General features: G+C 41.0%; 1 protein-coding gene across 1 annotated transcript in view; it reads left to right on the plus strand.

Annotated features, from left to right (window-relative positions):
- Positions 1-460: 460 nt before the first annotated feature.
- The window catches only part of SAR1B (secretion associated Ras related GTPase 1B), a 31,026-nt gene continuing 7,205 nt past the window's right edge, over positions 461-24,281 (plus strand). Inside the window, exons 1-5 of the mRNA XM_081185688.1 lie at positions 461-620; positions 13,076-13,151; positions 21,527-21,646; positions 22,345-22,410; positions 24,017-24,120. Of these exons, the coding sequence (XP_081041814.1) occupies positions 13,094-13,151; positions 21,527-21,646; positions 22,345-22,410; positions 24,017-24,120 (348 nt within the window). The 5' untranslated portion in view covers positions 461-620; positions 13,076-13,093. The remainder of the gene's footprint in view (positions 621-13,075; positions 13,152-21,526; positions 21,647-22,344; positions 22,411-24,016; positions 24,121-24,281) is intronic.

The raw sequence follows: 24,281 nt of genomic DNA on the forward strand, positions 1-24,281 counted from the left end.
GCTGCAAAGAACTCAGCGCAAGGCCTAGTGATCTCTAGGACCACCAGATCTAGTAATATCTCTCCCGTGGTAAATATTGGGGGGGGGGGGCCTTGGAACCGTAAAACACCCAACTATAATAAAAGGGTGAGGAAATAAGGAGTGGGTGCAGCCTGCCTAACAAAGGATCTGAAGGAGTAACCGCGGATTTGGGTTGAAGCCGCAGCCCTCTTTTCTCCAGCGAGACCCCCCTCCCATAAATACTCTTGAGGGGAAAGGACCCTCTTTCCGAATAGACCCCTTGAAAGCAGCTATAGGGCGATGGTGGCGGTTGTTTTCTGAACGAGAAGCGTCTGGAACAGGAGCAGCCTTCGTTGGGGGGCGGGATGCTCGAGGGGGACCCAGCCAGAGGCAAAACGCCCCACCAACCATCCCCGATCATCCACAGCAGAAATAGGAGGCGGCGGCTCAACTACCGGCGGCGGCGGCTGCCGTAATCCGAGGGGACCCGGAAGGAAGGAGCCGGCGAGGGGCGGAGCGGAGGAGAGGAGAAGAGCCGAGCGGAGCGGCCTCGGGCTCCTGTGTTGGTGCCGGGCGGAGCTGAAGACGGACTGGCCCGGATCCCAGGCTCTCGGTAGCGGGTGAGTGTCGCTTGGCGGCGGGGCTGCCGGCCGGGAGGGAAGGTGGTTGGCCAGGGACTGTCTCCCCTTTCTCTCGCCGCCTCTGGCCTGTCCTCCCCACAGAGCCCCGCGACGACTCTCCGGCCCCATAGCCCCTCTCTGCCCGGTCTGTCCTGCTAGCCATATGCTCCCACCACCTTACCTCTGCTGCCCCCCACCCTGTGCCCAGTCCTCTCTTGCCCGACCCCTTGGCTCTGCTTGTGCCCTTAGTGCTGTCTCTGATATTTGTTTGCCCCTTCCCGCAAAAGATCCCTTCTTTCGCCCCACTGATTCTTTCCCCTTCCCACTAAAATAATAACAATAATAAGCTCGTGCTGTTTCTTCCCCTCTCCTTTTGTCACTTGCCCCCAATACCCCCGCACCCTCCCTGTCTCTCGATTGCCTGCCCCCCTCTTTATTTCTTTATGTTCTTCCCTGTTTTGTTTATGATGGTGGTTTTTATTTATTTATTTTAAAATAGATGTTGGTGGCTCCGTAGTTCATTAGTGCTGTCATGCATTTTGCCTAAGTCAAGGACACTTGCAATTTAGAAAGGAAACCAAGTGTTATTAGGTGCCTTGCCCAGTTGTCACATGATGAGTCAGTGCAGGGAGTACGAAGGGTGAAACTGGGTTGGTGATTTGACTAGTAGTAACCTTTGCTGCTGTCACATATCAAGTTGCCACTAATGAATCAGTGCTATAGCACACATAGCGAGCTAAAACATGTGTGGCGGTTTCTGTTTTTTTTCACCCTTGACAACAGTTCTGTGAGGTTGGCCCTTGTCATTTCCATATACGGATGCGGAACTCATAGTGATTTGCCCAGGTAACCGCCCACATAAACATAAGTCGGGTCAAGCCAAGCGCGCTACCTCTGGACCAAGCTGGCAAGCTGTGCCCATGGCCACACATATTCTCACTGAGGACATGATGTTCTCAGATAAGATGTCAGTTGGCAAATTCTTCCAGTTGATAATTATGAAACAAAAGGCTTAATACTGATACATTCTCAGTGGTGGGAAGCTCAGAAGACACACCACTGGCTGTAAGGGAAGAACTTGGCTTAATTGAAAATTAGAAACTGCTGCCTTGGTGCTGGTGGGCTATTATAGTGTAGTATATATAGCAGGTTGGGAGAAGGAGAAAGCACACGCCATAATTTTTATAATAACCTTTTTTGTCCCATCAGCTATTTTGTACAGAATTAAATGCATACATGAAGTGATAAATAGCCCATAAACTTAGTTTGTTTAATATTTTGTCAGCTCTTCACTGCTGTTTCTGGGGCGTCTGAAGTCACTTAGAGTAGGAGTGATGAACCTGTGGCTTTCCAGATACTACTGTATTAGACTCCAGCTCCCATCAGCCCCAGCCAGTATGATCAATCGTCAGGAATGATGGGAGGAATGATCTAGCACCATCTGGAGTATCACTGGTTCCTGCAGCTCTACCCTAGAAGCAAATCAAAAGTATTGTTGGATAGCAATCCTAACACTACTTGCACCAGGAAGGAAATCCCATTGAACTTTGTTTGCTTCTAGCAAATACAATTATAATTTAGCTATTAAGAAGTGCTTCCGTTTGCTTGTTTTCCTACAACTGGTATTAAAACATATTTCATTACTCAACCAGCTCATTAAAATGTTTTCATGCTTCTTATGTGGAAGTCAGGCTAGGAGGCTTTTACTGAGGACTGTGTTCCTTTGCTAAAAATAATAGGTATGGATATTAAGGTTGTTTAATACAAATTAGTTCCCCCTGAACATGCTTTAACTATAATCACTATAAACTATATTTGTAATCAGGATTTTCGAGACTCACCCTCCTACTTTTAAATTTGTTTATCAATGAAGTAGGAATGCAGATATCACATTAGTGGACCTGATGTTTGGTGGCAGGAATTTTAGGTGAATTAATTTAGAACAAATGAGTAAAAATTTATGTATGTGTCAGAAGTTCAAAAAATGAGTTGTACCAGAAGGCAAACTGAAAAATATTATTCACTGATATAAAGCTTCATATATTTCTAATATTTAATGTGAAAAAGAAGGCAGGCATTGTGTTACATTGGTAGAAAGTTACAAAGTCTTCAAAGATTAACAACAGCAAAATAGTATACAAGAAAGAGGTCTGTATTTAAAGAAAACATCAATTACTTGTAGAATGTAATGCATACCAAATCAATATGCTAGTATTTAAATGGACTCTGGAGTGCACTAAACATTAACCACACGTCTATTTAAAATTGTAAGTCCTGCTGTGGGAATCTGTAAGAAGTTGTTTCTTACTAAGAAGTAATTTTGCAATCTTAGTCATATGTAGGTCACTGTAGGTCAGGCATGGAAGTTTCACTTTGATTTCCTAACATTTAAGAATCTGATGACATATGTCAGTGTAGATTATTTTGCATTACTAACTCTACCTTTTTTGGGTGGAAGGAGCATTAGGTGAAATGGAATGAATCAATAAAAAATGAAATTCATTCAAGGTAAATTGAAACAGTATTGAATTACTTTTAGTTGATCACTATTACCACCTCATTATATAATGAATACAGAAGTGCCACCATCTCTCTGATGGTGAATCTAATTGGCATTAAAATCATTGTGTTTAATCTGTTATACATATATACCACTACAAAGTGCTATGAAGCGGACTAGCTTTTTAAGAATGTGTAAAAAATAAGAGTTTGCATGGCATGACCTATGTACTTGCTTAGCTTTAGTAGTAGTGCAACTTCAATAAAGGTTGCTGCTTACATGTTGAAAGGTAGGAATGCAGTTGTGTTAAAAGGTTGAGACAGAGATGATAGAGACGCAAGGCAGCCAAACAATTGCAACACCACTCCCAAGGTGTCCTTATACTTCTGATTACTCAAAACTAATCAGTGAATGACAGGGGTTGGATTACTAAATGATTGCCTTGAGCCTTCTGGTATGTTTCTTCCAAATCTTCCAGCATTGGCCACGGTCTGAAAGTGACAAAACACATTGAGTGCCATACATAGAAAACTAACACACAAACACACACCTCTACTAGCCCAGCCATATGTTCTTACAAAAGGTCACATACAGTACATAATAGTTATAAAATGTTACTTGAAATGTATATTATATGCAACAGTTATTGTGACTCATATTACGCCACAATGTGCAACTTACATACCGTAAATATGTTGTCATATGTGTCATTTAAATCCCTTCTTAGGACTGTCATAATTCCTTCCCTGAAAATTTAATAATTATTGGGCCTATAATTTGTACCATGTAGGGCATCTTATGGAGGTTTTGTAAGAAGCTTACAATCTGAAAGACAGGTCGGATGAGGAGTGGATATATGTTACTGCTTTCAAGAGAGAGACAATCTATTTAATAGTTGGATAACCTTTTAGGTTAATTATTAGTAAGTTCAAACTAGGTGTCGTTTGGAAAAGTGTAGAATTGATGTTGCTACTAGAATCCCACCCCATTTCTTGAAGCATATAGGGGCTTCTATCTTCTCCTCAGATATATCCCCCTCACACAAAAAATACCTCAGGAGCTGAATATATCTTGCCTTGCCATAGGGAGCCATACAACCCTGTAAAGGTTGAAAACAGGCTTGAACACAAAGTGTATATGAAGTTTTCAGGTAATTTAAAATAAGCCACAAGCACAGGAAATACTTCCCCTATGGAAAATGTGGTTATCCTGAAAGAAAGTGCAGAAGCAGAAATAGTCGCTGAAGTATTGGTGTCAGCTGGCAACTTTGTTGTTAAGTTTGAGGCAGGGAAATTGAAATGAAAATTTGTTGGCCAAATGATGCCAGATTATATTCATCAATATGAAATAATCATCTTAAAAAGGGGATTTCTGTGACCTTTGTTTTCCCTGCAAATGATGATAAATGTTGGGTTGAAAAGAAACAAATAATGACATTACAATTTCCCACATGGACTTGATGCTGACCTACAACTTGTCAATGCATAGTTAAATGTCATATACATAGGCTCTTGCTTTGGAGGCATTTATTTGTAAGTGTCTGTCATTGAATTGTAACAAGTTATAGTGGTCACAGATCATTTGACAGAAAACCATTTTTCCACAGTTCCCAAGAAACATCATCATATGTTTGACTCTTGTCCATGAAACAATAGCTTTTTACATATATTGCTGCAGATGGATTTCTTTTTTTGATTGGTTTTTTTAAAAGACAATAACATTATTGAAGTTATAGGTAAATTCTTAAGGTTGCAAGATTGTCATGTTGGTCACATCTTTTTAAAAAACAAGAAAAAGGAAGTATTTAAATTAAACATACTTCTTGATTTTGTTTTGGAGGGAAGATCAATAAAGTTACCACACAAATAGTTTAATGTTAATTGGAGTTCAAATAATAGTAGCTAAAACGTAAATGTTATGTACATAAGCTTCCAGCTGTTATATTGGTCACTGTGGAATTACCCTTCAATAATAGAGTGGCAGTTTTCAAACTGTGTTCAAAAAACTTTGGAATTCCATAAAAGCTTGGTAGCTTCACAATGATAGGATTATTAGTGGTGGGTGAGCTGAATGATAGACAGTTTGTCTGTCATCATTAGTATTGCAATGTGCAGCTATGAAAGGGTTAAGGTGTGTGTTCTAGGAAGGCTTGTCAGCACATATGGGGCAATGACTAGGTCGAAACATTAACACACAAGGATTCAATGGAAGATGAGCAGAGATTCTGTGAACAGCAATATGAAATGGGATCACTGAAGGTCTGAGAAATTTGAACCTCAATGGTATAGACTATGACTATGTTCATTCATAGGGGACACACACACACACACACACACACACACACACACACACACACGGTGCAGATGGAATAGTTAGAGCTCACTGTTTGTTTATAGCTCCATCAATGCACAAAAGTAATTTGCAAGGTATGAGTGGCATGGGCCCTGTCCCATGGAGCGTACAATCTAAAAGTTGATACAGAGGACAGGGAGGGAAACAGAAGTGGTGTAAACAAGATGTACATGATATAATTTCATTACTTGAGCATAGTCAATTTCTTAACTATAGTTAAGAGACTGGGTGTGAGCCATTGCAGGCTGGGTGTCATATACCTCCCCCCGCCCCCAGTTCTTCTGTTCTGGTGCGTGAATTGTCATTGCTCCTACCCTGTCAGCCTGAAGCCTACCAAAATCTCCATTAGCACTAATTGCAGTTAAGGTTTACCAGGATTTCATTTTACTTGGCATTTGAAACTTAACTGGTTATTGAGACATCAAAGATTGGTAAGCAGTATTCAGTTACAGAAATTACATAAAGATGCTTAGCATAGCTTGTAGAATTAGAAGCCTGCAGGTTCAGGTCAGCTTCTGTTTTTCAAATAAAAGGTGCTACCTCACCCTTTGGTAGCTCTCAAATAATGCATGACTATCTAATAGGTTTCACTACATTGTACTGTAACCAGATAGCCATAGAAAAAAGGCTTACATAAATCACAGTTTTGATTTATATGGAAATATTTCATCTGGAAACTTTCTTGTTCTCCAAGGTAATTGGATACTACTTAGCTTCCAGAGACCATAATATATTTCTGCTTTACTTATGATGGAGTTTACAGTGGAATAGAACTCAATCATCAATAGAAAATTAGTTGAAAATACAGGCAGTTCTTAGAATGCAAAGTTCAATAAAACTGCTGTGAGTCTTGCAGAGTCACACAGTAGACTTTAAACTTTCATTTGCCAAGCTGTTTCTAGAAGACTGAATTTCTACAATTCTAGGTGCACAAAGTACAATGGCTAAAGTGCAATCAGGTTGTATGTTAACTCTTTCCATAAATTTTCTTAGAGGAGTTTTTACTTGATATTTTGAAACAAAGCTGTTGCTGTTATCTAGTGAATTCTCTTCTAGTTATTATCATAGTTTTGAGGGGGGAATTTCCAAAATAGTAAGTTATCATTTACTACATTTATAAAATAATTACCTTAGAATTGTCATTCTGTATTCTGGCTAAGGGGAAGCTATGATGTTTAGCCTTGGAGAAAGCCACTGTTTCAAATATCCCTTTATTCTAGAATGGGAAAGGGGGAACCTGCTGCCCTCCAGATGTTTCTTGCATCGTCCTTGACCATTTGCTGTGGGGACTGGGGCTGCCCTCTTCTCGAGGACTAATATAAAGGCATTTAGAATGCATTTTAAAATGTATGCAAGATCCTGTCGGGTTAAAGTTGTTTAGATTTTAAAAAATGACTCTGCTTTCTGAATGTGGTAGCTAGGGAGCGAGGCAAAACCTTGGGTGCATATATGGTGGAGTGGAAGGAAAGTGTGTGCATGTTTCCATGTCCTTGTGCAGACAGTGTAGAACAACTGTGAACTTCAAAGACCGCAGTGTAAGAAGAAGGCATTGGATAGAGTTATGTGGGCTACGCTTATGCAATGTTACTTTCTTGAATCTGCCCTCTCCCTGCCACCCCATGCTAAGTGTGGGCAGCAGCAACAACAAACATTATACTCTTTGTGAAAGGACACCTATTCCTGGATCATTTCCCATAACATTTACTTGCCTCTTGCTATGTTCTTAATAGTCGTAGCCATAGGTATTCAGGCAGGAGTGTGCAAATCACATCAGTATCCTTAGCCTGCAGTGAGAGGTTTGAAATCAACCTTTCAAAAAAGCACTGCTGTAACTTGATTTATATCTGGCAAAGCCATAGCATTCTGAAATAAAGAACACCAGCTGTGTTTTGTGGGGTTTTGATACTCGATCGGACCTGTGCAAGCTTCATTGAAAAGAAGAGTTTTAACCACAAGAACCTTGGTCAGGCTGATCCATTTCTCTGGATAGCTCAAACATCACTGCGGAGGCCACATTGCACAAAACACATAGTAATAGACATTAGAATAGGACATTAGCAAATACAGTATTGGAATGTGCAATAGGTAATCAGCAGTGAAATGGGGGAAAGAATGATGCCCTCCCTTACCCTTTGTTTACTTCTTGTGATGAGGTGTGGAAGATTCCTGACCCATTCCACAACTTCTGCTAGAGGCCAATGTTACAGTGCATGGGAGATCCCGGGTGGGCCCAGTATCCAGACCTGGTTCAAATTCTTGCTTAACCTAGAGTGACTTGGATGAACAAATGGTAAAGCTGTGGTGGGGCTTTCCTTCTGTGCCGCTATCTCTGACACTCCTCATGCAGGAGATGCCATATGGGAACTTAGCGTTTTTCCGCAAACAACTGCATATGTCTTTTATTTTGGTTAGGCTTGAATATGCCTCAGCATGAAAGACCCAAACAGGATTTTTATATAAAGATATCTGGTGACAAAATCCTTAATCGTGCATGCCAATAGTACTGCACTATTGCACTTTTGTGGTTCTTTCTCCTCCTCTTTTCCATGGTAGATATATTCAATTTCACTCTTGTAGATTGTTGTTGTTGTTACTACTGCATCATTTCTATCCTGTCTGTCCTTCTGCAAGGAGCATAGGGCAGCAGTTATAAAAGAACAAACTACCTTTAAGTATCAAGCTTCTCAGTAAGATATGTAATTTCCCATTTAGCAATAGAAATGTCCACTTTGGATGCTGGGTATCTTCTCTACTGTGCTCCCCCTCCATAGTTTGTTTCAATCCAATATATTAATTTCCTCTCTTATATAGCGTGTTGCATTTAAGTGTAACTTTAAATAAAATCTCCAGAGGCCTCTGTTTTGATTTACAAGATTGCTTAACCCAAAAGGATCCTTCCAGCTCAACTTCCTAAAGCCTAGTCATGTTATTTTCCCCTCTGAAATATGAGCAGTTATTTTGCATCACACCCTGTGGACTGATTTGTATGTTACTTGAGTAGATAGTTTTTCTAAACCTCTTGGAAGCTTTTCCTGTTCGGTATTTTGTTCAAGCAATAAATAAATCAGATGACGTGTATGTACTGCTGTGTTTCCTTGTTCTTGACCTTTGCTTTTCAGTCATGTCAGTGTCAGTTTTAGACGTGCCGTTGTGTAATGTGGAGTTCATGTGATGAGCGTGTTCTGTCCTTAATGTTTTCTTTCTAATGCATCTTGTATCTAATCAGTTCTTGTATAGTATAGTTTAGCCTAGCCTTTTACAGCACAATCCCATGCAGTCTTACTCAGGAGTAAATCATAACAAAGTGGTACGTAGTTCTGAGTAAACATAGGATCAGGTTGTCAGTTTTTTCTAATAAGGGGAAGCACAGCATAGGTCCTAATATTAGTTTTTTCTTGTTACACTCCATGTGATAGATCTTTGCTTTTTATGTTAACAACAGAAGGTTCTGAGTTTTTTTTATAATTATTAATAGTGTTCAGGAATCTAGGAAAAGCATAGGTCCTCACTCCTAATAACAGTGGCTATAGAACTGTTTGTGGGACGCGGGTGGTGCTGTGGGTAAAACCTCAGTGCCTAGGACTTGCTGATCGTAAGGTCGGCGGTTCGAATCCCCGCGGCGAGGTGAGCTCCCGTTGTTCGGTCCCAGCTCCTGCCCACCTAGCAGTTTGAAAGCACCCTTAAGTGCAAGTAGATAAATACCGGTAGGTACCGCTTTATAGCGGGAAGGTAAACGGCGTTTCCGTGTGCTGCGCTGGTGCTGGCTCACCAGTACAGCTTCGTCACGCTGGCCATGTGACCCGGAAGTGTCTTCGGACGGCGCCGGCTCCCAGCCTCTTAAGTGAGATGAGCGCACAACCCTAGAGTCGGACACGACTGGCCCGTACGGGCAGGGGTACCTTTACCTTTACCTATAGAACTGTTTTAGGTCTTGAGCCACTGTTGAATTTTGCTGTGGCTACTTTGTATCATAATCGGTAAGACGTTATCCCAGACTTGTAAAGAGAAACTACCAGATCACCTATGGTGATTATTATTTTATTCCTGGTGAGCAGGGAGAGGAAGTGTTGTAAAACAGATTTTTTTTCTTATTCAGCCTTTCTATGTTTCCAGATAGCTAATATTAATGAGGCAAGTGGGATAATAATAAATTTGTGGCCAATGGCTATTGTGGATGTATTGCAAATCTGTGAGTGTATATATTTTCATGGGAGAGGCCAGTATATAGGCATTGCTGGGAGTGAAAGGACATGAGTGCCACCTTTGCAGTTTGTTTGTGGTAATTTAAAGTATTTCAGAAGTTCAGAGTATATTTGAGAGATGTAATGAGTTCTAGAGACTTTAATAAAATAAAGCAGCAAGGTTGGAAACAGTTGTTTTTTCTCCTCTTTCAAATGTTTTTCATGCGTAATACTGAGCACTGCAGTTCTCAAAAGAGAAAATAAGGATCTAGTCATCGCGTTCTGGATATAGTTTCTGGCTGCTTCAAAAAAACTATTGACCATCTATCTCCATGTTGCAACACCAGGTGATAGAAAGGTTTAAAGTTTCTCTTATGTGGCTTTCTCGCAGTTTCTATTGTCTTGTCACAAAAATGGACATTGGAGCCTTCTCTGAGTCACTGAAGTTTTGATTACACTAGACTGCAGCCAAGGGACTCTGAACTCATATCACCTGACCCAATCCACACAGATGTTAGGGGTGAACATTTATAAAAAGTTATAACCACAGATTCCTGTGCCATCAGGGAAACTGAACCCAATCAGTAATTATCCTGGTGGTGTTGCAATCTGTTTCTGAGCAGGCTATAAATGCAAACACTCAAGGAGCTGAAGACATGTTTAATTTTGATTAGAAGTAGGACAGTGCAGTGATAAGGAAATAAGAGTGCCAGGGTCACTTGGATCCATGTGTTTCCTTAGACACGACAGTGGTGATAGTGAACTGCTCCCCCAGCAACTGTTTTAATTGTGGTGCTTCTAGTTGGCATTCAAGGTGAAAGGATCTTTCAGGCCTGGCTGCACTCATACCAATTCATCTCTTAATGGCTGATGCAGATGCTTTGTGCAGTGTGTCTGGACCACGGTTTGCTATTGGTTCTGGAGTTCCAGAAACAAAGGGACACTTGCTGTACTTTTATGTTTCCTCCCAGTTTTACATTGAAACCCTATAGATATAAGCCCAGCCTGGTACTTTCCACATGTGTTGGACAACTATTCCCAGAATGGCCAGTGGTCTGGCATGATGGGAGTAGAAGCCCAAAACATGAATGGCAGCAGGGAAGGGATGGATGGTATAACCCTAATACAAGTACACCAATCTCATGCAATCTAAACAATTAAGAGTTAAGACTGGAGGGAAGTGTTCACTGGCCAGTAGATAAGAATCTGTAAGTCCTGTAGGCTTCCTAGTTTGTAACTAATAAAACCGGCTCCTCCAAATGAGAGATATTATCTTGGTTTGCTCGAAGGATGTGTCCTTTGCTGAAGGCTGTTTAAGACTTAATTCCATACCATGATGTGCTCAGAATGTTGATTAGTTTCTGTAACACATTTTTTGGGTGAATATTTTTGGCATGGAAAATGGGCTTTCAGGGTCTGTTAGGTGGTGAACCTATTTGCTGCCCCACTGATTCAAAACCATTTTGTGTGTTCTCTTTTTGAGGTCCAAACCAGTCATGATTCATGTGGCCACTATGATGTCACTGCAGCATGTAGATTTAATTAGTTGGTGATGTTACAGAAGGCAAACAAAGTCCTTAGCTTTGTCTTCACATGGAATGGAATGTGAATACTTTTGTGTCCTTCGGAGCCCCAGCAAAAAATGGCCAAAAAGAGTGCTCTTTTTCAGAGTGTGTGAAAATTTTAATGATTTCCCCAATGCCCCCCCCCCACAGTGATACTCAGCACTATTGTCAAAATAAAAAAAATTCCTTCCAGTAGCACCTTAAAGACCAACTAAGTTAGTTCTTGGTATGAACTTTCGTGTGTATGCACACGAAAGCTCATACCAAGAACTAAGTTGGTCTTTAAGGTGCTACTGGAAGGATTTTTTTTATTTTGACTATGGCAGACCAACACGGCTACCTATCTGTAACTCAGCACTATTGGTTACTTTTCTGAGAACTTTCAGACAGCACATCAAGCTGCAATAGTAGAGTTTAATTTGAATAATATTGTGATGTCTTCTCTTGTGTTACCTGGCTGGCTGGAGAAGGTCACATTCCTTGTATTTTGAAATGGAGATGTCCCACCCAAAATTAGATGAAATTGATTATGCTATGCTGGGAGAACTACTTATAAACAAATGACCTGATTTTCCTCTGGGTCTTTTACCTAGTTAAATAAACATGAATAGCCATGAATTTAAATTATGATTCACAAAAAGTACTTCCAAATTTTCATATGGAAGGGAGGAGTGTTAAACTCTAAGGCATTGTATTTTACCACTTTTATCAAAGTAAATGCTTATTTCGTAAAACATCAAAGAAGGGGTCAACAATCCCTTGGCAGAGATGATACCTCTTTATCTCCTCTGGATGTGATATTCCTTACCATTCATTGAAGTCTGGAACCAAACTAGATTTATGCTGTGCCACAATAACAGTTTGGGATGTGGAACCAATGCTAGTCTTAGAGTGAGATTAAAAAGTATAATTGGTTGTGTACATTTTAAGCAATGTTACCAATTGTGTAAGAAGATACATGCTTTTATTTGGAAAAAGATGAAACTGGCATTTCTGCGCTTTGGGTTCTACTCAATTCCCTGTTTGTGCCTTCTGGATTCTGTGATTTCTGAATCCAATCCTGTTCTCTCTTCATTGTTAATAATACAAGGGGGGAAGTGACTTTTGTGCATTAATGGAGCACTTCCACATTAGCAGACCTTGGAAACCCCACTAAATATGTGTGTATCTGGACTGTAGCCACACAGTCAATTCACTTTTATTTTTACATGATCCAATTATATTACAATAGCTGCTGTAGACTTGGATCCAAGTAATTTCAGATGAAGTCAAGGGGTTTCCACATACCCATTGAGTCTTTTGTGTAGCACAGATGCTTGGCATACCACAAAACTTACTTCAAAATGCCTTTTGGAGATATCTTCTGATGAACAGATTTATGCTAGAAGAACTGTTCCCACAAGCACTCCAAGTTGCATTAGTCACAGAAAGTCACAGAAGACTGCAGCTTTTCTTTCTACTTTGTACTGTTCTTGCAGAGAAAGGCTGTAGGTGAGCAGATTGTATTGGTCTCACATTCATGCATGCGCACACCTATTCCGAGTGCAAGGGATGGAGGACCTGAAAAATGACACTTCAAACCCTGTTGGACATGAAGAACTAGTTGTGCATTTCATTGGAATGTGGCCTTAATCTATCTTTCTTTTTTAAAGCATCAAAACAGAAAGTTTGCCTCTCCAGAATAATTTTTAAGATTCCAATCCATCAGTATTGGTGGTTTCACAACTGAAGAATAAAAGTGATTTATCTCTGGATATGTTATTTCTGTCAAGTACTCCACATTTCTCTATTCATTTTCAACGTTATTCAATGTTAATGCCATTTGATCTATGGGGCTTCTCTTTTGATTTCTTTCAGAACCTGCAAGATTTGGACATGTCCTTTATATTTGACTGGATTTACAGTGGTTTCAGTAGTGTACTACAGTTTTTAGGTAAGACAGCTACATATGGAATGGACACTTCTGATTACTGTATGATTATATCCATATATTCATGGATGGCTCTTTGATCCAGCAAAGGCTTTCATGAATGGAAGCAGGAGAGGTATTGGGTGGGTGGGGGTAGATTCTCCCTTTCTATTCAATTACCCATCTGTTTCAGAGACTTGTGGGACCCTCCAGTTTGGGGAGCAGAGAGAACTATGGAGGGGAGGGAAACCAGCAAAATATACCTCCCTCCATCTTGCCTTCAAAGAAACCCCTGCTGATTAGAGAGCTGTCTGTGGATGGAAGGATGGCCTTGGATACAATCAACTGTCATGATACTAATCTGCTAGCAGTCCACCTCACTAATGTTCCATTTCTGGTTTAATTTTTCCTTAGCCTATGCCGTACCATGCAACCTATCTTTACTAGACAAATAAATTAACCTGCTCCTGGCAGTTACAGTGGAAGGGGAGCCACAGAAATACACAGCACTGTTATGACTCCATGTGCCATGTTCTTCTCCCTTGCTCTGCAAAACATGAGAAGCTGGAGTGGAAAGCACAGTACTTCCAGTCGGCAATGTGAGAAAGGAAGCTGCTTGACAGCTGCCAAATTGGGCAGCATCCTTCTGAGAGCTGATTTTCTTTTCTGAAAGATGCCAACTGTAAAGCGTGTTGTGCTATTAATAAAATCATAGGAACCTGCTTTATACAGAGTTGGATCATTGGTCCATGCAGTACAATCAAGTGACTAAGTACTATCATAGAATCATAGAATTGTAGAGTTGGAAGGGACCCCAACGGTCATCTTGTCCAATCCTCTACAATGCACTAGTTCAGGCTTCCTCAACCTTGGTCCTACAGATGTTTTGGCCTACAACTCCCATGATTCCTCCTAGCTAGCAGGACCAGTGGTCAGGGATGATGGGAATTGTAGTCTCAAAACATCTGGAGGGCTGAGGAAGCCTGCACTAGTTAATAATCACTATGGTCTACTCATTACAGACTGACCACTACCTCTATAAATTAGCTTCTGTACCACAAATATATACTTTGAATTGGGGATAGTAATAAAGCCTCAATTAAAAACTAAAATGTAGTAGCATTTTCAGTTTGGTCTATAAAATGTTAAAGCGGCCTGTCGAAGCCTTAACAATGTACTTGTTCGCAAGTCTTCCTGAAGAGAGAACACACCTTTTCTAATTGATTGAAACTGCCACTGGTTATTGTAAAATGCTCTTATCCCTGCTGAATTGCCTGCACCCCTGATAGGCCTTCTGACTTTGTCCAGTTTGGCAGCAATAAAGGCACCTTTGTATCATAGTACGCTTAGCAGCAGCGAACTTTGCCCTTCAAATCATTATGAGCCACAGTTTTGCTTGGGGCAGATCTTTTGTAACAGATGAACTCAGACTGCCTCTTAAAGCTATCTAGGTTACTCACTAGCATGACAAACATAATAAATTGTACAAACCAGCACTGAACTGCAGATTACACATGTTTACTCAGAAGTAAATTTAAACTATGTAATGGGGCTTGCCTTGCTCAGAAATAAAGATGCATGGGATTGCAGCTCTGGGTATTGAAATGGTTTAAGATGGCCCATTTGTAAACTCCTAAAGGAGGAAAATACATCTTATTGAGAAGAATAAATCACTTTAACTTTACATATATATATATATATATATATATATATATATATATATATATATATATATATATATATATGCTTTCGTAGATTTTCACGGGTACAGGAATGCAGGTTTTGGTGTCTTCGGGTGTCTTCCCGTGTAAGAGTTGGGGTGTCTAGGCGACGTTTCGACGAGGTCTCACTCGTCATCTTCAGGCTGGTGCTTTTGGCTTCTTGTTACTAGAACAGAGCAGGATCTCAGTGTTTGAGTTCCTATAAATACTGTTGAGGGGGTGTGGTGTATAGCCTCCAACGTTCTGGGCAGAGAGGGAGTTCCCAGGTTAGTGTGCCTTTTCTTCTTTTGTTCCTTAATTACTTGAGGGATATCTTGAGTGATTTCTTGAGTGATATTCTGAGTACCACTTAGGAGGGTCATTAGGTGTGGATTAGTTGCTAAAGTTTTCGTGTCTTGACCTCTTGAGCTTGTGAAGAGTTTTTCTGAGAAGATGGCTGTACTGCACTTAGTTGTGCTCTGGCTTGGCTTCGTGTATAGGGGCGAGCTGTGGTTTTGTGCCCTGTGCCAGCCAGATCTGTGTAGGGATTGCAGGGGGGTGCAGCATCCGGAGGTGCCACTATGGTTTGGCTACTGGATGGTGTCTGTACTTTATCTGTGGAGAGGGTCTGGGTTTGGGTCTGGTGTGGTTGATTGGAGATGGCGTTCTGTGTGTCTCTGGTTCTGGTGTCGGTTTTTGTGGGGAGGGCTAATTTCCAGATGTCTGGCAGGCGGGACGTGTCGTCACGCTTGTTCATGTTGTGAGGGTGTTTCTCTATCTCGATGGCTTCCATGATTATTCTCTTGTGGTGATGTTCCATGTTAAAGAGCAATTTGGAATCTGCAAAATTAATTTCGTGTCCTGTTTCTTTCATGTGTTGGTAAAGAGAGGAAGTTTTTTCTTCTTTTTTTGACGGCATTCTTGTGTTCTGCGATACGTGCATTTATTCGTCTGTTTGTTTGTCCAATGTACGTGGCTGGGCAGACTTTGCAGGGTATTTCATAGACCCCTTGGTTTTCTAACTGGATTTTATCTTTTGGGTTTCTGAGGATATTGGCTATTTTTTGGTTGGTGCAAAAGGCTGTTTTGATATTGTGTTTATGGAGGATTTTGCTAATTTTATCTGTAGTGCCCTTGATATAAGGAAGGAGGGCCATGCCATTGTTTTCTTCTGTGTCTTGGTTTTTGGGGGGTGTTTCTTTTTGGATTAGCTTCGTAACCCTGTTTTGTTGGTATCCGTTGGCGATTAACACATTTGAGAGATTCTGTAACTCAGTTGTCAAGTGGTCTTTGTCAGCCAGGCGTTTGGTTCTGGAGATGAGAGTCTTGGCTACGGAGTTTATTTGTGCAGGGTGGTGGTGTGATTGTGCATGTAAGTAGCGGTTGGTGTGTGTTTTTTTCCGGTAGATAGTGTGTCCTAGGGAGCCATCAGGTTTTTTGTAGATTAGGACGTCAAGGAAGGGAAGTTGGTTGTTGGCTTCTATTTCCATAGTGAATTGTATTTTGGGGTGTAGGCTGTTGAGATGTGTGAGGAAGCTATCTAGTTTTTCCTTCCCGTGTGGCCAAATTACAAAGGTGTCGTCAACATATCTGAGCCAAAGTTTGGGTTTGTGTTCTGACTTGTCTAAAGCATTGGTTTCAAAGTGTTCCATGTACAGATTTGCGATGACCGGTGAGAGGGGTGATCCCATAGGTGCTCCTTCTATCTGTTTATATCTTTGTCCATTGTGGATGAAGTACGTGTTGGTTAGGCAGTGGTTGGTCAGGTCCAGGATGTATTCGGGGGGATTGTATTTGTTTTGAATGGCTGTCAAGGCTTCATTAATGGGCACTTGTGTGAAGAGAGATACAACATCGAAGCTCACAAGTAGGTCATCGGGATGTAGGTTTTGCTTCTTTATTGTTTCTATGAACTGGAAGGAGTTTGTAATCGCTTCACACGTTACAAACTCCTTCCAGTTCATAGAAACAATAAAGAAGCAAAACCTACATCCCGATGACCTACTTGTGAGCTTCGATGTTGTATCTCTCTTCACACAAGTGCCCATTAATGAAGCCTTGACAGCCATTCAAAACAAATACAATCCCCCCGAATACATCCTGGACCTGACCAACCACTGCCTAACCAACACGTACTTCATCCACAATGGACAAAGATATAAACAGATAGAAGGAGCACCTATGGGATCACCCCTCTCACCGGTCATCGCAAATCTGTACATGGAACACTTTGAAACCAATGCTTTAGACAAGTCAGAACACAAACCCAAACTTTGGCTCAGATATGTTGACGACACCTTTGTAATTTGGCCACACGGGAAGGAAAAACTAGATAGCTTCCTCACACATCTCAACAGCCTACACCCCAAAATACAATTCACTATGGAAATAGAAGCCAACAACCAACTTCCCTTCCTTGACGTCCTAATCTACAAAAAACCTGATGGCTCCCTAGGACACACTATCTACCGGAAAAAAACACACACCAACCGCTACTTACATGCACAATCACACCACCACCCTGCACAAATAAACTCCGTAGCCAAGACTCTCATCTCCAGAACCAAACGCCTGGCTGACAAGGACCACTTGACAACTGAGTTACAGAATCTCTCAAATGTGTTAATCGCCAACGGATACCAACAAAACAGGGTTACGAAGCTAATCCAAAAAGAAACACCCCCCAAAAACCAAGACACAGAAGAAAACAATGGCATGGCCCTCCTTCCTTATATCAAGGGCACTACAGATAAAATTAGCAAAATCCTCCATAAACACAATATCAAAACAGCCTTTTGCACCAACCAAAAAATAGCCAATATCCTCAGAAACCCAAAAGATAAAATCCAGTTAGAAAACCAAGGGGTCTATGAAATACCCTGCAAAGTCTGCCCAGCCACGTACATTGGACAAACAAACAGACGAATAAATGCACGTATCGCAGAACACAAGAATGCCGTCAAAAAAGAAGAAAAAACTTCCTCTCTTTACCAACACATGAAAGAAACAGGACACGAAATTAATTTTGCAGATTCCAAATTGCTCTTTAACATGGAACATCACCACAAGAGAATAATCATGGAAGCCATCGAGATAGAGAAACACCCTCACAACATGAACAAGCGTGACGACACGTCCCGCCTGCCAGACATCTGGAAATTAGCCCTCCCCACAAAAACCGACACCAGAACCAGAGACACACAGAACGCCATCTCCAATCAACCACACCAGACCCAAACCCAGACCCTCTCCACAGATAAAGTACAGACACCATCCAGTAGCCAAACCATAGTGGCACCTCCGGATGCTGCACCCCCCTGCAATCCCTACACAGATCTGGCTGGCACAGGGCACAAAACCACAGCTCGCCCCTATACACGAAGCCAAGCCAGAGCACAACTAAGTGCAGTACAGCCATCTTCTCAGAAAAACTCTTCACAAGCTCAAGAGGTCAAGACACGAAAACTTTAGCAACTAATCCACACCTAATGACCCTCCTAAGTGGTACTCAGAATATCACTCAAGAAATCACTCAAGATATCCCTCAAGTAATTAAGGAACAAAAGAAGAAAAGGCACACTAACCTGGGAACTCCCTCTCTGCCCAGAACGTTGGAGGCTATACACCACACCCCCTCAACAGTATTTATAGGAACTCAAACACTGAGATCCTGCTCTGTTCTAGTAACAAGAAGCCGAAAGCACCAGCCTGAAGATGACGAGTGAGACCTCGTCGAAACGTCGCCTAGACACCCCAACTCTTACACGGGAAGACACCCGAAGACACCAAAACCTGCATATATATATATATATATATATATATATATATATATATATATACTATCTGCAAACACAGCACAACCCCACTGTTTGCATTACTGTAGTGCATTGTACTTGGGGTTGCCTTTGAAGGCTGTTTAGAAACAACAGTTGGTTCAAAATACAGTAGTTACATTACTGCCTGGAACAGAATGAATTATAATCCAGTTCTTTAAAAAAAATAAAATCCCAATATATTTTCAAATACATTTTAAGGGAGGGGTAGAGAACCTGTTACCTTCCAGTTGGTTTTACACCCCCAAAATCCCCATCAGTCTCGACTAGCATGGCCAACCATTAGGGATGCCCCAGAGCACACCTGGTCCAAGGAATTGTAGGAAACTAAAATGGCAGCTTTCATTGGGAAACAGAAATGGTGGTGTTTGTATGCACACTGGAGGGCACTATGCTAGGGACCTTCTCAAATCTGGTGCAGGCCCTGGATAGGTCTTTTCTGAGGTAGCATCCTCACTTTTAAATTATTTCCCTGGTTGCAAGTCTGGGGAGGAAAGGAAAGATGAAAAAGATTTTTATTCCCCCCCTCCCCAGGTTTTTAAAGCTATTAGGTCTTTTTAAAAGCTCTGCTTTTGGTGGTTGCTGTCTTTTAAAAAAAGTGGTGTTGTTTTCCTGATTTTCATTGTGGATTTTAAATTTCATCATAAGCCGATTTGAGAATCTGTTGAACTGAAGAGCAGGGCAGCAAAAGCTAAAAATATAGATTGTATAAACCATTTAGGACCAGCAGTGTGAAGAGCTTCACTGCAATTTTGAAGCAAATGTGTGACATCATTATGTTTATGACACACAGGAGTTCATCTTCATCTAAAGGTCTGCTGGTGCTTTTCATCACATCCTGAATGTGTCTAAAATAGTATTGTGTTCATAATTCTTACACAGAGATAGTCTATGTGTGAGAAGCATCATTTGTGAAGTTAGCTAGACTTTCAGAGCTGAGGCCCCAAGCACCCTGGGAACTCCCACCACTGCCCCCCTGGTGATCAGGAGGAGCATTAGTGGCTGTCATCACCTGCTGCCTTTTACATGCTTCTGAGGATTGGGGCCCTCTGGTGGGAACCCTCCTCCTCCTCCTCAGGGGCAGCAGTAACTACGAGAAGGGCTGTGGCTCATTGGTTCAAGCACATATTTTGCATGCAAAAGTTCAAAAAGCAATCCTGCTGCCAGTCGGTGTAGACAGCGCTGGCTATAGATGGGCCAATGGTCTGATACAGTATAAGGTAGCGTCTTTTATTCCTAGACTGGATGTTCAGAAATTTTGCCGGGTAAGCAGAGCTCTCTGAAATCCCCTGCAGCTGCTCAGAGAGAACATAGGAAGCTGCCTTATACCATTCATCTAGTCCAGGATTTTCTATGCTGACTGGCAATGGCCCTCGAGGGTTTCAGGTACGGGTCTCTCCCAACCCTAGGTGGAGACACCTGGGATTTATGGCCCTTCCCAGTCAAGTGTCAAAATTCACCGTTTATGGGTAAGTTGTTAAAAGTGAATAACCCCTGTTAGCTCAGTTGGTAGAGCATGAGACTCCTAATCTTGGGGTTGTGGACCTGAGCCCCACATTGGGCAAAAGATTCCTGCCTTGCAGGGGGTTGGACTAGATGACCCTCGAGGTCCCTTCCAACTCTATAATTCTATGACTCACCTTAAAAAATCAGTACATGGATAAAGCATGAATTTTAAGCTAGGATGTTTTATTTTAGGCTCTGAAACGCATTCATTTTCCATTCCTTTTGTGATGATGCATGCTAATGGAAGGTTGTTTTTTAGCCTTTCAGGCTACATTTTGTTATGACTGAGGGAAAAGCACACTCAAAACTGACTTTGTTCTGCAGGCCTTCAGAGCAATACATGATTAGTAATTTTAAATGTTTCTGAAAAGGAGATTGGCACTGTGGGGGAGGGGTAATTGACTGAGAACTCACTGAGAAAGGAATAACTTTTAGAACTCAACAGATGTTTTATCACTTTTCATCTTTGCAATTTCTGCTTGAAGATTTGTGTGCAGCTCTGAAACTTTCCCTTTCTCATTTCTTTTTTCATGGTCAGCTTAGTTGGCTCAGTAAAACTCAGTTCAGTTGACTCCTATTCTCTATTATTCATTATTCAAATGGGCTTAAATTAAAAACGGCATTTTAGAAACATAACTATAATTGCATTATAATCATAGTAATGTGTTAGGAAACATCTGAGGGCTGACTTGTTGTTCAGCTAAGGAGAATGTCTGCCTGGATCAAAACACAAACATTCATAATGTAGATATACATACCCAAGTGACTTCGACTCCCATTATTCCTGACCATTGGCCATGCTAAATTGGAATTGATGGGAACTGAAGCCAAGCAACATCCAGAAAGCTGCAGGTTCGCTATTCCTGATCTAGTTCAATAGTCTACTCTGGCAGTGGCTCCCCAAGATATCAAACAGGTTTTCCACATCTCTTGCTATTGGATGCTTTTATCTGGAATTGTCAGGGAATCATCCTAGAAGCTTAGCATGCCAAGCATGTGCTCTGTCACTGACCTATGACCCCTTCCCAAATGTTGTGGAGATCTTAGTTGGAGCCTCCTACGCTTGTTGTACTGCATTCTTCTCTTAGTTTTAGCAGATAAACTTGAGCTAGAATGATATCCTGTCTTAAAGGTGTCATCCTCTTTTCATCTTTTCTAGAGTAACCTGATCCTGAATACTTGCATTGACATATGTAGAATGTTTTGAGATTATGTGATGACAGGGTTATGTGATGATAGGGAAATTGTTGTGTTCCATCCTAAATAAGCATTTAGCAAAACTTAATCATCAGACATTCTATTATGATGAGACACTTGTGAAAATTAGTACTTACTCATCAAATACTTTTATCTTTTCCAGGACTGTACAAAAAAACTGGTAAACTAGTATTCCTTGGTTTGGATAATGCTGGGAAAACGACTCTCCTACATATGCTTAAAGATGGCAGACTGGGTCAACATGTCCCCACACTACATGCAAGTAAGTCAATATATCCTTTCTCTCATACAGTGGTACCTCTGGTTACGAACTTAATTCGTTCCAGAGGTCCGTTCTTAACCTGAAACTGTTCTTAACCTGAGGTACCACTTTAGCTAATGGGGCCTCCCGCTGCTGCTGTGCCGACGCCTCGCAATTTCTGTTCTCATCCTGAGGTAAAGTTCTTAACCCGAGGTACTACTTCCGGGTTAGCAGAGTCTGTAACCTGAAATATTCGTAACCCAAGGTGTCTGTAACCCGAGGTACCACTGTAATATGCCCAGTGCTGCTTTAAATCTCAGGACTTTAGTAGACTATTGAACTAGATCAGGAATGGGGAACCAGAATAAACTCTTCAGTTCAGTGTGAGTTAGACTGCAACCTTATGCAGGCTTGCAGGTGATTAGTAGCATTTACTTCCGGGGAAGCATGTATAGGGTCAGTTTCATCACCTTGTTCTATATAGTGGTACCGCTAGTAACAAACTTAATTTGTTCTGGAGGTCCGTCGGCATACAATTTCCGTTCTCATCCCCGGGCAAAGTTCTCAACTCGAGGTAACTCTTCCAGGTTAGCCGCGTTTGTAACCTGAAGCGTTTGTAACTCGAGGTACCACTGTAATGCAGTATGATTATTACCTTTACTAGAGAATAGTTTGCTGTAAGATAGGGTTTTGAAAAATAGTATTTTCTGTTTCTGCAGCTGCAGAAGAGCTGACAATTGCTGGTATGACTTTCACTACTTTTGATCTAGGCGGACATACCCAAGGTAAGTGATGCCAACATGCAGAAGGCTTCTTTTAACATGTTAAGCTTCCTTTGTTGCACATCAAAAGTTATTGCATTGCAAAAGGGTTGTGTATTTAATTCTGAAAACATTCCTGATTTTATTAAATTTTTACTGTAGTCTACTTGTTCTGTTATATACACATGTAAGGTGTGTGGGATGTTGGACTTTTTCATCAACACAGACTGTGCACAGCGACTGGAGTGTAGAAATAAAAGCCTGTCCGCAATATCTTTGCTTAGTTTTAATTTTGAAAATGTAACAGCCAAACGCTGCAAGCCATCACCTCTCCTCACCAGTAGCATACAAGACATATGATCAACTTAAATACAGTTTTCAAATAATCAGTTATCCTATCACATCCCTTCCTGCATTCGGTGCAGAAAGTAACTCCCCTTCTAATTAGGCAAAAAGTTGAGAGATCACAGGTGTGCAGCTAAGTAGGTCAAACTGCAAACATACACCTGTGAGCTTCAATTAACCAACCCCATTCACTGACCACTTTAAGATAAAGAAAAACCAACACACTGACTTGAGTGTGAGCTACAGGATGGTTCAACTGCAATATTTGTACTTAATAGAATGGAAGCAGTGCATTACACTTATGGTGATAGAATTTTCTAACAGGTCCAGGATTATTGCAGCATTTAATTTTCAATGCAATACTAAAAGTCAATGTGTGCCTTTAATTAGTCTCTGATTCTTTGGAGAGCTTAAAGTTGTGAAACACCTTTGTTTTCATTATACACAATAAAAATAGGTTAAGGCAGCAATTTGATCAAGTGGATTTGAGTTAATAGTTGTATCCAATGCAGTTCATTGTGTTCCTGGAACAACTTCGGCTCATGCAATGGAATTCTCCCTTCCTCTCCTACCCCTGTGACCCCAAAATCTGTTCCAATTGGATTGGGGAACCCCCAGAGCAGATTTGGTAGGCTCTTAAGATTTGGAAGAAAGGAGAGAAAGGGGAAGTTCCACAATTACATTGGATACAACCCCCCACCCTTACAGTGAACTGATCCTCAAATATTTCTTGGTTTTGTGTTTAAATACTTCAGCATGGATACTGGGTATCCGGTGGATCAAAGAGGGCATTTCCTAGAATTTGTTAGAGGCTGAAACAGAAAATATGTTATTGTCTTGGGGTGGTTTAATTTTTTAGGAGATAAATCTTCTTCTTCTTTGGCGATCACTTGTAGCCGAGAAAGATTGTCTTCCATAAACACGTGTTTAGGAGATAAATATTTCTAATGGCGATACGGCCATTTTGTTGTGTTTTTTAAGTTCTACCACGAAGTTTAGCATTCTTTTTTAAAACTTGCAAGCCATGTACTGTAGCACACATTTAGAAGTGGATTTATAGCTATTAAGGCTGTTTCTTGCAGTAAAACTAATATGGTTTTTCAGTTTTAAACCCAGTACTTCACACTGTAGAACAAAAGAGAGTGGGCTTTTAAAAAGCTTTTAAATATATCTCCTAATGCCCTTTTAAAAGTTTCTGCTCCTTAATGAGGTGTTACTATGAATAGAGTTAGAAGAATAACAGATAATTTCCTCTTGCAGCTCCTTTATAACTCTCTTTTGTTAGCTCGCAGAGTGTGGAAAAACTATCTGCCTGCCATCAATGGGATTGTCTTTCTGGTGGATTGTGCAGATCGTGAAAGACTGGCTGAATCAAAGCAAGAAATTGATGTGAGTTAGTAATCTACTTGGTATTTGTAAAATACTAGTGAAGTGTGTGACATTTTGATGGATGGGGAAAAGAGGGAGAGTCTGTGTTTTGCAGGGACGGGGGTGGGCATTGCATCTGTATGGCTACAGCATCATATATGACTCAATAAAATAAAAATAAA

Source organism: Podarcis bocagei (genome assembly GCF_964188305.1).
Source record: "Podarcis bocagei genome assembly, chromosome: 2".
NCBI lineage: Eukaryota > Metazoa > Chordata > Lepidosauria > Squamata > Lacertidae > Podarcis > Podarcis bocagei.